General features: G+C 42.6%; 2 protein-coding genes across 44 annotated transcripts in view; one reads left to right on the top strand and one right to left on the bottom strand.

Annotated features, from left to right (window-relative positions):
- Positions 1 to 17,203, bottom strand: part of TIPIN (TIMELESS interacting protein) — a 49,538-nt gene that overhangs the window by 10,084 nt on the left and 22,251 nt on the right. For 4 of the 24 annotated variants that reach the window (XM_063638967.1, XM_063638972.1, XM_063638959.1 and 1 more), the window contains 2 exons: positions 16,302 to 16,439; positions 13,624 to 13,972 (listed from right to left, as the gene is read on the bottom strand). In XM_063638967.1, coding sequence (XP_063495037.1) covers positions 16,334 to 16,439 — 106 coding nt within the window. In that variant the 3' untranslated portion in view covers positions 13,624 to 13,972; positions 16,302 to 16,333. Of the gene's footprint in view, positions 1 to 8,281; positions 9,356 to 13,623; positions 16,446 to 17,203 lie in introns of those variants that run through there. The other 20 variants (XM_063638954.1, XM_063638970.1, XM_055278079.2 and 17 more) reach the window with 10 other exon arrangements.
- The window catches only part of DIS3L (DIS3 like exosome 3'-5' exoribonuclease), a 43,276-nt gene that overhangs the window by 24,206 nt on the left and 1,867 nt on the right, over positions 1 to 17,203 (top strand). For 8 of the 20 annotated variants that reach the window (XM_055278060.2, XM_055278058.2, XM_063638893.1 and 5 more), the window contains 8 exons: positions 2,417 to 2,586; positions 4,510 to 4,671; positions 6,629 to 6,876; positions 7,435 to 7,527; positions 10,108 to 10,641; positions 13,847 to 14,001; positions 14,098 to 14,276; positions 16,779 to 16,924. In XM_055278060.2, coding sequence (XP_055134035.2) covers positions 2,417 to 2,586; positions 4,510 to 4,671; positions 6,629 to 6,876; positions 7,435 to 7,527; positions 10,108 to 10,641; positions 13,847 to 14,001; positions 14,098 to 14,276; positions 16,779 to 16,924 — 1,687 coding nt within the window. Of the gene's footprint in view, positions 1 to 2,416; positions 2,587 to 4,509; positions 4,672 to 6,628; positions 6,877 to 7,404; positions 7,528 to 10,107; positions 10,642 to 13,846; positions 14,277 to 16,778; positions 16,925 to 17,203 lie in introns of all 20 variants that reach the window. The other 12 variants (XM_063638889.1, XM_063638882.1, XM_063638887.1 and 9 more) reach the window with 4 other exon arrangements.

The following is a 17,203-nucleotide window of genomic DNA, read 5'->3' as shown; positions in this document are numbered from 1 at the left end:
AGCAAATGCTGGCAACTCCAACTCTAATGCATGGCCTGAATTCAGCCACCTGCCACACTTCCCCCACAGCTCTCCCGCTTCAGTCCACTGGCACCTCAGGACTGTCGAAGCAGCCTCCTCACTGTCTCCCTGCTCCCACCCTTGCCCCTCCCCATGTAGTCTTTTCTCCACTCAGAGACACAATGATCCTTCAGAAAGTGAGTTGAGCTGGGTGCTATAGCTCACGCCTGTAATCTCAGCACATTGGGAGGCTGAGGTGGATGGATCATTTGAGGTCAGGAGTTCGAGACCAGCCTGGCCAACATGGTGATACCCTGTCTCTACTAAAAATACAAAAATTAGCCGGGCGTAGTGGTGCACACCTGTAGTCCCAGCTACTGGGAAGCTGAGGCATAAGAATCGCTTGAACCCAGGAGGCGGAGGTTGCAGTGAGCCAAGATAGCGTCACTACACTCCAGCCTGGGCAAGAGAGTGAGACATTGTCTCAAAAAAAGAAAAAAGAAAAAGCGAGAGTTGGCTCCTGTCATTTTTCTGCTTAAAACTCCTCAATGGCTGGTTCCTGTTTCACTCAGAATAAAATCCAAAGTCCTTACCATGGCCTGCATGGTCCCACCAGCTTTTTCTGCTGCCTTCTGCCATTTTCCTCTTCGTGCTTTGCTCCAGCCGCATTGACAACTTGTTCTTTCCACCACCTGGATGAAGCTTTCCCCAAATATCCTCACATCTGTTTTCCTCACTTCCCTCAAGTCACTGTTCAAATGTCACTCTATTTAAAATAGCTGCCACTTCTGACCTTCTGTCACTCTTGATCACCTTACCCTACCTTGTATCTTTCTTAGCAACTGTCAGAACTTCACATTTTTTTTTTTTTTTTGGTCTATTTTCCACCCCCACAGACACCCAAACTGATTTTATATAAACCCCATGAAATCAAGGACTTTGCCTATTATGATGCTGCTATATTCCCTGTACCTAGAACAAAGCCTCATACCTGGTTGGAGCTCAGTAAATATTTGTGGGGAAAAAAAAAGAAAAAAAGAGAACATTTTTTTGGCTGGGCGCGGTGGCTCACGCTTGTAATCCCAGTACTTTGAGAGGCCGAGGCGGGCGGATCACGAGGTCAGGAGATCGAGACCACGGTGAAACCCTGTCTCTACTAAAAATATAAAAAAATCAGCCGGGCGTGGTGGCGGGCACCTGTAGTCCCAGCTACTCGGAGAGGCTGAGGCAGGAGAATGGCGTGAACCCGGGAGGGGGAGCTTGCAGTGAGCCGAGATTGCGCCACTGCACTCCAGCCTGGGCGGCAGAGCGAGACTCCGCCTCAAAAAAAAAAAAAAAAAAAAAAGAGAACATTTTTAACTATTAAAGTTTGGTCTCGGCTTCAGTCAGTGATGATTGAGTGTTGTGTGTCAGTATCATGATCTGTACACTTTTCTGTGTATAATGGACCAAATGAGGTTAGCTGGTGAGAGAAGGCAAGAAAGACTGAAAATGCGCAGTTGAGGGCATGGTTTAAAACGAGTGAAAATCATTCCCAATATACCAAAACGAGATGGGTAAGATAATGGCAAAAGAGAGAAAATGGGACAAGTGGATTCTAAATGTTATCTCAGGAAGAGAGAGCATACTGACAATGTTACTTTAAAAGTTACCCGTCTTTGCTGGGCATGATGGCACATGCCTATAGACCCAGCTACCCAGGAGGATGGATTGAGCCCAGGAGTTTGAGACTGTAACATACTATGATAGTGTCTGTGACTAGCCAGTGTACTCTAGCCTGGGCAGCATAGTGAGATCCTGTTTCTTAAAAAAAAAAAAAAAAAAAGAAACAAAAACAAAAAGTGTTTTTAAATTATCCATCTTTAAAATAAAATACCAAGAAGGCAAATCTTCAAACATACCTTTTGTTGTTGTTGTTGTTATGTGTGTGTTTTGGTTTTGTTTATGTGTTTGTTATTGAGATGGAGTCTCACTCTGTTGCCCAGGCTGGAGTGTAGTGGTGCCATCTCGGCTCACTGCAACTTCCGTCTCCCAGGTTCAGGCGATTCTCCTGCCTCAGCCTCCTAAACAGCTGTGATCACAGGCGCACGCCACCATGCCCAGCTAATTTTTGTGTTTTTAGTAGAGGTGGGGTTTCACCATATTGGCCAGGCTGGTCTCGAACTCCTGGCCTCAAGTGATCCTCCTGCCTCAGCCTCCCAAAGTGCTGGGATTATAGGCATGAGCCACCATGCCTGGCTGTTATCGTTGTTAATAAAAGCTTCCTTTCAAAAACGTTCTTGAGTTGGGTGGATGTGCTTGAAAAAAAAATAGGACACTGTATTTCTTGTTCTTTTCCTTACTGCTCAAGGTGGTCAGAGTCCAGATAGATAGCACCTAACCATTTAATGCCTTGTTTTGTTTTGTTTTGCCAAAGGTCGAGTGGTGGGCATACTTCAGAAGAACTGGCGGGATTATGTGGTGACATTTCCATCCAAAGAAGAGGTCCAATCTCAGGGCAAAAATGCTCAGAAAATCCTGGTTACACCTTGGGATTACAGAATTCCCAAAATTCGAATTAGCACTCAGCAAGCAGAAACCCTCCAGGTAGCTGGCATTCTACCTCTACTATGGGATCTCTATGCTTCTCCTTCTGTCTTTGCCAGCTTTTTAGCAGTACCAGAAAGCACTGTTAATTCCTTTGCATATAAGGAAATAAATTATTGATGGCATCTGGCATTCCAAGATACTGGGATGTGTTTTTTGGGGGTTTTTTTTGTTGTTGTTCTTCTGTTTTTCCAAGACAAAGTCTCACTCTGTCACCCAGGCTGGAGTGTAGTGGCGCGATCTCAGGTCATTGCAACCTCCGCCTCCCGGGTTCAAGCAGTTCCCCTGCCTCAGCCTGCCGAGTAGCTGGGATTACAGGTTCCCGCCACCACACCCGGCTAATTTTTGTATTTTTAGTAGAGATGGGGTTTCACTATGTTGGCCAGGCTGGTCTCAAACTCCTGACCTCATGATCTGCCACCTCTGCCTCCCAAAGTGCTGGAATTACAGGTGTGAGCTACCATGCCCGGCCATGTTTTTATGTTTTTTAATTCGTTTTTTGTAGAAATGGGGTCTCGCTTTGTTGCACAGGCTGGTCTTAAACTCCTGACCTCAAGCAATCCTCCTGCCTTGGCCCCCCAAAGTGCTGGAATCACAGGCATGAGCCACCGTGCCCAGCCTCAAGATTCTGTTTCTTAAAAATTCTAAATATATGAAAACCATCCATTAAGTAGTCTGTGGTTAATAAATTCAGGCCAGAGAGAAATTGTCCTAGAAAGAGCTGTGTAGGACAACCAGAGAGAACATACATTATCCAGCTGTCCAACATAGAAACTTTCAATAGATACGCTTTGCCAACACTAACAAGCTTTCCTCCGGCAAGCAATATAGAAATATGATCACTCTGCCCTGTAGGGATGATGTAGTGGTACTTCACAGAATTGATTATCCATAAAGGAATATAGCACCGGAGAGAAGACATAAACAAGAAAGTTAGAAATTAACCTTTACTTGTGTCAAAGAGTATGGGCATTGCCCAATTTAATTCCCCCTGATATTTTACAGTTTGTAAATGAGACACTAAAGCAGGATGTCCCCAGCCAGTAACCTGGCCATTGTGCTTTTACATCTTGAAGCCTTATGCAGGCTCTCCAGGCCAGTTGCACCTAATACGTTTTCCATTCCCATGGTTTGCTGGAATTTGGGGGTAGTGGGGATTCAGTTTACACGGACATCTTCTTCTCCACCAAAGACCATCTTAAGACTTGGTCTTCAAAGAGGCCAGGCGCAGTGGCTCATACCTGTAATCCCAGCAGCGTGGGAGACCAAGGCAGGTGGATCACTTGAGGCCAGGAGTTCAAGACCAGCCTGGCCAACATGGTGAAACCCCATTTCTACTTAAAAAAAAAGTTACAAAGATTAGCTGGTCATGGTGGTACACGCTTGTAATCCTAGCTATGTGAGAGGCTGAGGCAGGAGGATCACTTGAACCCGGAAGGCATAGGCAGCAGTGAGCCAAAATAGCGCCACTGCATTCCAGCCTGGGTGATAAAGCAAAACTCCATCTTAAAATAAAATAGACTTCAAAGAAATTAGGAGCTAACTCCCACACACAAAACATTAAGATTGTTGTTTTAAAACTTAATTTGGAGCATGCATAATTGAGTTTTCCCCTAGTGTTGCAAGCACTAACTAGAATGTATTACAGCTCTCCTCAGCAGACTAAAATTTCCAGCCCTCTTCATGGATGTAGAGAAGTAATGCCTCCCTTCAAAGCATTGGGTCAAGCATTTCATACCATCTGGCAATTTAGTAATAGGAAGAATGAAAAACAAAAACAAAAAACCCTACCATACACCACTATTTGCAACTGGCCACTCTCCTTGGAACCCAGTACTGTTTGCCTCTTGTTTGTTTGATGCCTCTAATTGACCCACTTAACTCCTGGTGCTCAGCTGTGTTTTATTTTTTCCTTTTATGCAGGACTTCAGGGTGGTCGTGCGCATCGATTCCTGGGAGTCAACATCTGTGTATCCAAATGGACATTTTGTGCGTGTTTTAGGAAGAATCGGAGATCTGGAAGGGGAAATTGCAACCATCCTGGTGGAAAACAGTATTTCAGTTATCCCTTTCTCAGAAGCTCAGGTCAGATTTTCCAGAAGCCTTTGATCTAGTGACATTTTCTTTTTGCTGTTGTTGTTGTTTCATCATTAAGAAAGAAAAGTCTTTGTGCTATGGAACAACCCACTGTGTAAAGCCACAGATAATGGAAAAATCTCACTCCTCTTTATTCTATATTTGGACCAAACTGAAGTCAGCTTCAAGTGTAGAATTAGTTTTCTATAGCCTCATAGCTCTCAAATTTTTATATTTTCCAACTGGGCTTAAAAATGATATGTCAGTGTCTCATAGTCAGTATACATCCATCCCCAGCAACTACAAGGACACCTAGTTGCAGACCCAACTGAGCTCCACACACTCTGTCCAAATCATCCAACCAGTGGCTGCATAAAGCTGCAGGGGGTGGATTCCTGGGATCCATACATCTCCGACCCATGGGTCAAAAATTATGCTCATTATGAAACAGTTTTTGTGAACTTTACAGAAAACAAAAATCTCATAAACATAAAACATCAGCTATTTCCATCACTTTATGATCTTTTAAAACCCTCATAAATCTTGTGTATTATTCTTGCATGACTATATTCATCATGTGCACACACTAATTTCTGTTCTGCTTCTTTCACTTAAAATTATTTTTATATATTGATATAGCCTACTTATTTTAATGGTTATGGTAAATTATGGTATATTGACGTACCCTAGTTTGCTTAAGCATTTCTCGATTTTTGGGCATTCAGCTGTCTAATTTTTCAGTATTATAAAAAAATGTAGGCCAGGCGTGGTGGCTCACGCCTGTAATCCAAGCATTTTGGAAGGCCAAGGCGGGCGAATCACCAGGTCAGGAGTTTGAGACCAGCCTGGCCAACATGATGAAACCCCGTCTCTACGAAAAACACACACAAAAAGTATCTGGGCCTAGTGGTGGGCGCCTATAATCCCAGCTGCTCGGGAGGCTGAGGCAGGAGAATTGCTTGAACCAGGGAGGCAGAGGTTGCAGTGAGCCGAGATCACGCCGCTGCACTCCAGCCTGGGTGACAGAGCGAGACTGTCTCAAAAAAAAAAAAAAAAAAAAAGTTACTTCGAACATTTTTATAAACACTGCTTTTTAATTTCTTTTTGATCATTCTCTTGGAATGTAATACTTAAAGTGAGATTACCAAGTCAAAGGGTATAAAAGATTTAAATAGCTTCTAATATGTACAAGCAGATTGTTCTCCAGAAAAATTGGACCCATTTGCATTGCCATAAGGAGTGTCTGGGTGTTCTTATTTTCATTAAAGTTTTTCACAGAACAGGAGCTATCATAGTAAACTATTTTAGAATATTTTACATCAGTAAATTTTTATATTTAACATTAGTTTCTGGAAATTATTTGTTGACTTGTTTGGCAGCTCTTAGTGAAAATGTTACAATAAAATAAAGTGTGGGCTATACATCATAGGACTAGAATTTTCTCTTCCCTTTTAGCCTACTTAACTGCAAATTGAGGGCTTAAACAGATAATAATGGAGAGAAAATGCCCTAGATAGGTCCTGTATAAAATTATCTTTAAGGGGTAAGCTTTTAATATTTGGAACATGTTATTTTTTTCAAGGCTTAAATTTAAAGCTTGACTACATTTAAACAAATGAATGCATCATTTGAAAATGGGCTACATGTTGTACTCTTATTCCAAGCCCCTGTAACTAAAGAGGCTGGTAGAAGTTGTGGGACATTTTCTGTCCAACTGTAAGGGTCCTCAGGGGTGTAGGACTTTGTCTTTCTTGTTGACTCCTGACTTTCCAGAGCCCAGCACAGTACCCGGGATATCTGAGGCACCTAATAAACAATTATTGATCAAAGGAAGCCAACATAGGTTGATGCAGAAGGTAATTGAGAATGAATGAATTTCTATGTGGTCACATTGAGAATATTAATGAGTGGATTTTTACAGAAATTTGTGGTACATGAATTGCTGAATATTTGGCCTCTCATACAGATGTGTGAGATGCCAGTAAACACACCAGAAAATCCCTGGAAGGTGAGTCCTGAAGAGGAACAAAAACGTAAAGACTTGAGGAAAAGCCATCTCGTATTCAGCATTGACCCCAAAGGTTGTGAAGATGTGGATGACACACTCTCAGTAAGAACCTTAAATAATGGCAACCTGGAACTTGGGGTCCACATCGCAGATGTAACACACTTTGTGGCACCAAATTCTTACATTGATATTGAAGCTAGAACAAGGTAATGCTATTTGAAATCAGCTCTATGGTTGTGTGTATGTGACTGTATATTTTGTGTCTGTACTAGTTTCAGGTGTTCAAAGATCTCATGTTTGTGCAATTCCGAAGGTCCCTTCCAGAAAAGAAAAGTTGAGGTCCACTCCCCATTTTCCTTTAGAAAAACAGTACCTTGATCAATTTACCTTTCCTTTTTAACATAACCTTTTCACACATTGTTTCCTACTAAATTGAAATGGGTTAAATTTTCATGTAGTAATATACTATTTTATAAAAATACTGCATCATTACACTCCAATTTTTCTTATGCGACAAAGATTCATGTCACTTGCTCTTTCTTTCTCTTATCAGTGGAAGAATATTCAGCCCAAAGCAATATCACTTAGAAAAGTGGGACCATGGGAATAGTTTTATTACCCAGTCTGCTGCACTTTATGAAACAGCAACAGCCTTGGGGAATCTGTAGTGAGACTTTGGCCATTTACCTCCCTGCGGCCCACACAGTCAGCAGTTCTGCTTCTCCCTGCTGAAGGTCGCGTTGCCGCATGTGTGTCATTCACAGGGCCACCACTTATTATCTAGCAGATCGTCGCTATGACATGCTGCCTTCCGTCCTCAGTGCCGATTTGTGTTCCCTTCTGGGAGGCGTTGATAGGTGAGTTTATGGCTTTTGTCTTCAAAGCTTGTCCTGGCCCTTCTGTGGCTCCTGATGCTGCCTGCTTCTGGCCTTATTTTTCTTCTCTGCTATGCCCCACCCCAGCCCTGTGTCTCCCCTCTGACCTCTCAACCTCACCCCCGACCCCAACCCCACACCACTTATCTTTAGGCAGCTTTATTTCTCTAGCCTTCCCTGCCCTTCCCCTCCTCTCGTCTGTCTGCTAGCAGTGGGGTTCTGCGTCTCCCTCTGTTGCTGGCTTTTTAAAGTCAGCTAAAATCTGAGAACAAATGTGTGTAGCTTTGTGCTTGTGCATTCCCCGGCAGAAGTTGTTTGGCATGAGGATCATGAACTTGGGGAGATTTTTGTTCATTTGTTGAGGTTAAACTTTGTTTCTGTTTGAATAGGTAATAGAATCATATAGGCCCGAACTCATATGTCCCAAGAGGTATTTAATGAAAGGTTCCTCCCTATCACTCTCCCTCATTTACCAGTTCTGTATTATTTTCTATATATAATACATACATAAATATGCATATGTGATCTTTTTTACACAAATGGTTGCACTATATATATATATATATATATATATATATATATATATACACTGTTTGGCACCTTCCTTTTTAAAAAGAACTTAATCGTATCTTGGAGATCATTCCGTATTAATAACAGTTGCACTATCTATGGAAATTTGGATAGTTTCCAATCTTTTGGTATTACAAAGCTGTACTGAGTTAACTTTGAACATAAGTCATTTCACATTATTTTTATTTTTTAAGACAGAGTTTCACATGTTGCCCAGGCTGATCTTGAACTCCTGTGCTCAAGTGATCCTCCTGCCTTGGCCACCCAAAATGCTGGGATTACAGATGTAAGCCACCATGCCCAGCCCATTTCACATTTTTTAAAATACAGTATATGTGAAAGAGAAATTCCCATATTTGATTATGGGATTTCTGTGTCAAGAATATGTGCATTTGTGTTTAGATCAGTATAATCAAATTGCCCTTCTTAAATGTTACACCAGTTATATTCCTGTCACCAGTGTATGAGAGTGCATATTTTCCCACAGCCTTGCCAACACAATATGTTGTATTTTTTTATCTTTGCCAATTTGATAGATGAAAAATGGTATCTTAGATTGGTTTTAATTTGCATTACGAATAAAGCTAACCATTTTTTCGTGTGTTTAACAGTCACTTATGTATCCCTTTCTGTTAACTACATTCTTTTCCCATTTTTCTTTTGGATTCAAGATCAATTACTAATTAATTTGTAAAAGCTCTTTACATATTAGGAAAATTAGCCCTATGTTTTTTATGAGTTCCAAATGTATACCTTTTTTTTTTTTTTTTTTTTTTTAATAAAATGACTTGGTGGCAAAGAGTTTTTTTACTAAATGAAATTTTTGCTAATTTATCTGTCATCAAGATTGGTATCACAGTTCAGTGTCACTGTGGGATTTGCAAGACTTTACACTAATTTACTGAGCTAAAAAGACTTGACTCTATCAGTGTCATGCTTTTCTAATCAAAATAGAGGACATGGCCGGGCACGGTGGCTCACGCCTATAATCCTAGCACTTCGGGAGGCCAAGGCAGGTGGATTGCCAGGGCTCAGGAGTTTCAGACCAGCCTGGGCAACACAGTGAAACCCTGTCTCTACTAAAATAGAAAAAATTAGCCAGGCGTGGTGGTGCACGCCTGTAGTCCCAGCTACTCAGGTGGCTGAGGCAGGAGAATCACTTGAACCCGAAAGAGGTAGGTTGCAGTGAGCCGAGATCGCACCACTGCACTCCAGCCTAGGCAACACAGCAAGACTCCATCTGAAGAGAAAAAAAAAAAAAAATGGAAGACATAAAGTAAGGTTTGTAATATCACATATGAACTATTTCAAATTTGTTCAGCGTTCAACAGACCCCAGTCTAACTTTGTTGTTTTAATTAAAAAAAATTTTTTTTTCTTTTTTTGAGACGGAGTCTCGCTCTGTCGCCCAGGCTGGAGTGCAGTGGCGCGATCTCGGCTCACTGCAAGCTCCGCCTCCCGGGTTCACGCCATTCTCCTGCCTCAGCCTCTCTGAGTAGCTGGGACTACAGGCGCCCGCCACCACGCCTGGCTAATTTTTTGTATTTTTTAGTAGAGACAGGGTTTCACTGTGGTCTCGATTTCCTGACCTCGTGATCCGCCCGCCTCGGCCTCCCAAAGTGCTGGGATTACAAGCGTGAGCCACCACGCCCAGCCTAAAATATTTTTTGATTTAGTTGTAAGGTGGTTGGATTGACAAATCAAACCAGAAACCTGTAGCTTTGTAATTTCTTTTAAGTTACAGTTAGGTCAAATTCTACTTGCTTCAAAAATAGAAGACTTAGGTGGGGCATGGTGGCTTACACCTGTAATCGCAGCACTTTGGGCAGGAGAATTGCTCAAGCCCAGGAGATTGAGGCAGCAGTGAGCAGTGATCATGCCATTGCACTCCAGCCTGGGTGATGGAGCAAGATCCCATCTCAAAAAAACAAAACAACACAAAAAAAGCCAGATGAATTGAATAGTGATGTTGTCAATGTTACTGTTTTTGTAGGTATGCTGTAAGCATCATGTGGGAACTGGATAAAGCCTCTTATGAAATTAAGAAAGTGTGGTATGGCAGAACCATTATTCGATCAGCATACAAACTGTTCTATGAAGCAGCCCAAGAACTACTGGATGGAAACTTAAGTGTTGTTGATGATATTCCAGAATTCAAAGACTTGGATGAGAAGAGCAGACAAGCCAAGCTGGAGGAGTTAGTGTGGGCAATTGGAAAGCTAACCGACATAGCTCGCCATGTCAGAGCTAAACGAGACGGATGTGGTGCACTGGAACTGGAAGGGGTAGAGGTTCGCGTACAGCTAGATGACAAAAAGAACATTCACGACCTCATCCCCAAGCAGCCCCTGGAAGTCCACGAGACAGTGGCTGAATGCATGATCCTGGCCAACCACTGGGTTGCCAAAAAGATCTGGGAGAGCTTCCCTCATCAGGCCTTGCTGCGCCAGCACCCTCCTCCACACCAGGAGTTCTTTTCGGAACTCCGGGAATGTGCTAAAGCCAAAGGCTTCTTCATAGATACACGGTATTCCTCTTTTGAGGGGGCAGAGGAATGGAGTGGCATGCTATATATTTAGTTATCTTACAGTTGTTCTTAAAATGTGACAGCCAGATCTTTGACCAAAAAGAGAAAACAGATTCTTGGCTCTCCTCATTTTTGAAGACACATTTTTCTCTCTTCATTGTTATGTATAGAGACTTAAAACAAGTTTATTTAGGCATAATTTTGTTCCTTGGTTTTTTGTTTCTTTTTTTTTTTTTTAGATAGTCTTTCTCTGTCACCCAGGCTGGAGCACAGTGATATGATCTTGGCTCATTGCAACCGCCACCTCCCAGGTTCAAGTGATTCTCCTGCCTCAGGTTCCCAAGTAGCTGGGACTACAGGCACATGCCACCATGCCTGGCTAATTTTTTTGTATTTTTAGTAGAGACAGGGTTTCGCCATGTTGGCTAGGCTAGTCTCGAACTCCTGACCTCAAGTGATCCGCCTGCCTCGGCCTCCCAAACTGCTGGGATTATAGGCATGAGCCACCACACTGGACATTTAGGCATAATTTTGACCCAATACAATTTGGGTTTTTTGTTTGGTTGGTTGCTTGGTTTTTTTTTGTTTGTTTGTTTGTTTTTTTTTTTGAGATAGAGTCTCGCTCTGTCACCCAGGCTGGAGTGCAGTGGCACAATCTCGGCTCACTGCAACCTCCACCTCCCAGCTTCATGCCATTCTCCTGCCTCAACCTCCCAAGTAGCTGGGACTACAGGCGCCCGCCACCACGCCCAGCTAATTTTTTGTATTTTTAGTGGAGACGGGGTTTCACTGTGTTAGCCAGGATGGTTTCGATCTCCTGACCTCGTGATCTGCCCATCTCAGTCTCCCAGTGTCTCAAAAAAAAAAAAAAAAAAAAAAAAAACAAGTATAGGCAGGCTGGGCACAGTGGCTCACGCCTGTAATCCCAGTACTTTGGGAGGCCGAGGCGGGCAGATCACGAGGTCAGGATATCAAGACCATCCTGGCTAACACAGTGAAACCCCATCTCCACTAAAAATACAAAAAATTAGCTGGGCGTGGTGGCGGGCACCTGTAGTCCCAGCTACTCGAGAGGTTGAGGCAGGAGAATGGCATGAACCCAGGAGGCGGAGGTTGCAGTGACCCAAGATCACACCACTGCACTCCAGCCTGGGTGACAGAGCGAGACTCTGTCTCAAGAAAAAATAAATAAATAAAAACTAAGTATAGGCTGGGTACAGTGGCTCACACCTGTAATCTTAGCACTTCAGGAGTTCGAGACCAGCCTTGCCAACATGATGAAACTCAGTCTCTGCTAAAAATACAACAATTAGCCAGGCGTGGTGGCGCACTCTTGTAATCCCAGCTACTTGGGAGGCTGAGGTGTGAGAATCGCTTGAACCCGGGAGGCGGAAGTTGCAGTGAGCCAAGATTGTGCCACTACACTCCAGCCTGGGCGACAGACCGAAACACTGTCTCAAAAAAAAAAGATATATAGTTTTTAAAATATTTTATTGTCAAGTAACAGGTACTAATTAAAATATCTTTTATTTGTTTATCGAAATGGATTGTTTTTTAACCTGGGCAACATGGTGAGACTCCATTTCTTTTTTTTTTTTTTTTTTTTTTAGACAGTCTTGCTCTGTTGCCAGGCTGGAGTGCCATGGCATGATCTCACTGCAACCTCTGCCTCCCGGGTTCAAGCAATTCTCCTGCCTCAGCCTCCCAAGTAGCTGGGAGGTGCCTGCCACCACACCCAGCTAATTTTTTTGTATTTTTAGTAGAGACGGGGTTTCTCCATATTGGCCAGGCTGGTCTCGAACTCCTGACATTGTGATCTGCCCACCTCGGCCTCCCAAAGTGCTGGGATTACAGGCATGAGCCACCGTGCCCGGCCTCTTTTTTTTTTTTTTTAAAGAGGGTTTGTTGCTGTTGTTTTGCTTCTGCCTTCAGGTGCTAGCATGTATGTTTGTTTGTTTGTCACTGTATGAGCTGTCTGCATGCCAGGCACATGGGACAAGGGCTTTCAGACATCCTCTTGGTTAATTCTTAATGCTGAGGTGATGGCAGCATCATTCATATTTACAGATAAGTCAATTAAGTCTGAAGAGATTAAGTAATTTGCCTGTAATTTAACAATCAGTCAGGGCAGAGCCAGGATTTGAATCCAAGTCTGTTAAACTTGCAAGCTCACATAGTGACCACTTAACACCTTGCCTCTCTGTTCATCATCATGCTCTATTGCTCCTTTCCCCCTTTTCCCTTAGCCAGCCACAATATAGGACTGAATTATATGTTATATTATTAGTTTTATTTTTTATATACCTCTATATTTCCTGGGGCTTTGAAATTATTATTTTGAGGCTGTATGCAGTGGCTCACACCTGTAACCCCAGCACTTTGGGAGGCTGAGGCAGGAGAATCACTGAAGGCCAGGAGTTCAAGACTAGCCTGGGCAACAAAGTGAGACCCTGTCTCTACAAAAAAATTATTTTGAGAATAAATAAATAGAATGTTTACTACCTCTTTAAAAAGGAAAAACTAATTTAGGTTTCTTTTACTTGTACACTAAGTCCATTATTTTACCTATATATAGAATGTTTAGGCCGGGCGCGGTGGCTCACGCCTGTAATCCCAGCACTTTGGGAGTCCGAGGCGGGCGGATCACGAGGTCAGGAGATCGAGACCATCCTGGCTAACACAGTGAAACCCCGTCTCTACTAAAAATACAAAAAAATTAGCCGGGCGAGGTCACGGGCGCCTGTAGTCCCAGCTACTGGGGAGGCTGAGGCAGGAGAATGGTGTGAACCCCCGGGGGGCGGAGCCTGCAGTGAGCCGAGATCGCGCCACTGCACTCCAGCCTGGGCGACAGCGAGACTCTGTCTCAAAAAAAAAGAGAATGTTTAAGGTTAAGGATGTAAAGAATTCAATTCAACGAGTATTTGACCACCTATTATAGCCAAGCACTAACTTAACCTGGTATTAAAATCAGTACATGATTCATTTCTACTTAAGAAATGTATTTAAATTCTGACACTCTTGCTTTGTTTAAACCGTAAAGCAAACTAGATTTCTGTAGTTGAAAAGAGGTGCTTCTGAAATGTGTCCAAAACAAATTTACTGGCAGATGAAGGTATTCAGACGGATGAGCGAAGGGTTCCTCTCAAAGTGTTGTCTTGTAAATTACTGTCTGGGACTAGCTAACGGTTTTTCTGTTCTTTGTCAGGTCCAATAAAACACTGGCTGATTCTCTGGATAATGCAAAGGACCCCCACGATCCCATCGTGAACAGGCTGCTGCGCTCCATGGCCACGCAGGCCATGTCCAATGCTCTGTATTTCTCCACCGGATCCTGTGCGGAGGAGGAGTTCCATCATTACGGTGAATCATACCATATTCCCGTGTGTGGCTGTAACTTTGTGCTAGTTATTTTAAAAGAGTTTTTGTTTATTTTGATCTTTTGCTTTCTTTTTGAAGGTCTTGCATTAGATAAATATACCCACTTTACTTCTCCAATAAGAAGATATTCAGATATTGTAGTACACCGCTTGTTAATGGCAGCCATTTCAAAAGATAAGAAAATGGAAATTAAGGGAAATTTGTTCAGCAACAAAGATCTTGAGGAATTATGCAGACATATCAACAACAGAAACCGAGTAAGAGGGAATTTCAAAATTCTCTTACCTGTCATCTCTTGCTAAGAAAATATCAGCTTTATTGTGTAGTACAGTGAAGTATCATATATTCTAGCAAATTAAATTCTAGAATTATTCTAACCAGTGCTTTCAGAACATTTGTAGATGTTGGCACGTAACTTGTGGATTTGGGAGATTTGACAGTAGATTATCAGATTTTTTTTTTCCAAAAGGTGGAAATCTAAAGATTCAAGCAACGCATAAAGATATGATGACAGAGGCCAGGCGTGGTGGCTCACTTGAGGGCGGATCACTTGAGGTCAGGAATTTGAGACCAGCCTGACCAATATGGTGAAACCCCATCTCTACAAAAAATACAAAAATTAGCTGGGTGTGGTGGCACGCACCTGTAGTCCCAGTTACTTGGGAGGCTGAGGCAGGAGAATCTCTTGAACCCAGGAGGCGGAGATTGCAGTGGGCCGAGATCGCACCACTGCACTCTAGCCTAGGTGACAGAATTGAGACTGTCTCTCCAAAAAAAAAAAAAAAAAGATACGAAGACAGAAACATCACCTGTTATCTTACCACCCAGAGCTAACAATTAATGATTCTAGACACTGCTAACATTTTTATTTATAAAAATATCGGCCGGATGCGGTGGCTTGCACCTGTAATCCCAGTACTTTGGGAGGCTGAGGCAGGTGGATCATGAGGTCAGGAGATCAAGACCATCCGGGCTAACACGGTGAAACCACCGTCTCTACTAAAAATACAAAAAATTAGCATGGTGGCAGGCACCTGTAGTCCCAGCTACTCGGGAGGCTGAGGCAGGAGAATGGCGTGAACCCAGGAGGCAGAGCTTGCACCACTGAGATCGCACCACTGCACTCTGGCCTGGGTGACAGAGCGAGACTCTGTCTTAAAAAAAAAAAAAAAAAAAAAAAAAAAAAAAAAAAAAAATCATACCATGCGGGCTGTTTGAAATCTGCTTTTTTCATGTAACCCAACTGTTACTGATAGCACACCATGTTATATCATTGTTTTGAAACTGCTTTCTATTCTATTTCATATTACTAGTTGCTACAAGATTGCACAGCATAGAACTAGACCATTGGGTAATGCAGGAAATTGGAAACTACCTAAATGTTTAATGTAATTTTCTATATCCAATGGTATAGTTGTCTGCTGTGCAATGTTGTAGCACTAGCCATGTGGGCTACCTAAATTTAATTAAAATTAGAAGTAGAAATTTGGTTCCTCAGTCACACTGGCCACATTGTACATGCTCAGTGGCCACTTGTGCTTAGTGGCTACATATTAGGCAACACAGATAGAGAGCATTTCTATCATTGCAGAAAGTTCTGTTGGGCAGCACTGTTCTAAGCAATCAAATTTATAACTATCCTTATGGATACACTTATACAGACATTTCAGATGATTTCCTGGAAAAATTCCTAGAGATGGAATTGCTGACCCAAAAGGTGTGCACGCACAAATGAAACTGATAGGTCAGGTGCAGTGGCTCACGACTGTAATCCTAGCACTTTTCGAGGTCAAGGCCAGTGGATCACCTGAGTTCAGGAATTCCAGACCAGCCTGGCCAACACAGTGAAACCCCGTTACTACTAAAAATACAAAAATTAGTCAGGCATGGTGGTGCATGTCTATAATCCCAGCTAACTGGGCGGCTGAGGCAGGAGAATCATTTGAACCCGGGAGGCAGAGGTTGCAGGGGGCCAAGATCGCGCCATTGCACTCCAGCCTAGGCGACAGAGTGAGACTCCATCTCAAAAAGAAAAAGAAAAAGAAACTTTAATACATATTACTAAATTGTCTTCCTTATCAGTAGTGCTAATTTAGACTTCCACCAATAGGGTTTTCATTGGACAGGCTTGAAAAGAAAGAAAGGCTGGCCGGGCGCAGTGGCTCATGCCTGTAATCCCAGCACTTTGGGAGGCCAAGGTGGGCGGATCACGAGGTCAGGAGATCAAGACCATCCTAGCTAACACAGTGAAACCCCATCTCTACTAAAATACAAAAAATTACCCGGGCATGGTGGCAGGCGTCTGTAGTCCCAGCTACTCTGGAGGCTGAGGCAGGAGAATGGCGTGAACATGGGAGGCGGAGCTTGCAGTGAGCCGAGATTGCGCCACTGCACTCCAGCCTGGGTGACAGAGTGAGACTCTGTATCTCAAAAAAAGAAAAAAGAAAGAAAAGAAATGCAAGTAAGACATATGTAATACTTTTCCTGTACCCAAGGTGGACATGACCCAAATTTGCTGACCTCTAATTTCATGAACTATAAATGGGTTTCATTTTATAAAATAATTCATTTTCTAAGACATTTTTGAGGAAATAATACTAGATGGTTAAATTCCCACAAAAAGTAATTTAATTTCATAGTAGAGAACAATTTTTATATTAATAGTTTTACAGAATCTCACATTTGAATGAATATGAATTTCATTTCTTTGGGGAATGCCAGGGGAGTGTTAAAATGCTTTGGAGCTGTGCTTCTTACAGGCAGCACAGCATTCTCAGAAGCAGTCTACTGAGCTCTTCCAGTGCATGTACTTCAAAGACAAAGACCCTGCCACCGAGGAGCGTTGCATATCTGATGGAGTTATTTATTCAATTAGAACAAATGGTGTGCTTCTATTTATACCAAGGTATGTTACATCTAATGCAATGGTGCATAAGAAATCATAGTTAAAAGTGTAGAACACAAACTGTATATTAGATATAATTTATTAAAATATTTAAGCAACTAGTTATCATATGTACATAATGTAATGTATAATTCAGTATATAAATGTGAAGATTAGAGGCCGGGGTGGCTCACGCCTATAATCCCAGCACTTTGGGAGGCCAAGGTGGGTGGATCACCTGAGGTCAGGAGTTCGAGACCACCCTGGCCAACATGGTGAAAGCCCATCTCTCCTAAAAGT

Source organism: Symphalangus syndactylus, chromosome 5 (assembly GCF_028878055.3).
Source record: "Symphalangus syndactylus isolate Jambi chromosome 5, NHGRI_mSymSyn1-v2.1_pri, whole genome shotgun sequence".
In the NCBI taxonomy this organism is placed as follows: Eukaryota; Metazoa; Chordata; class Mammalia; order Primates; family Hylobatidae; genus Symphalangus; species Symphalangus syndactylus.
This window is presented reverse-complemented; position numbering and strand designations above follow the sequence as displayed.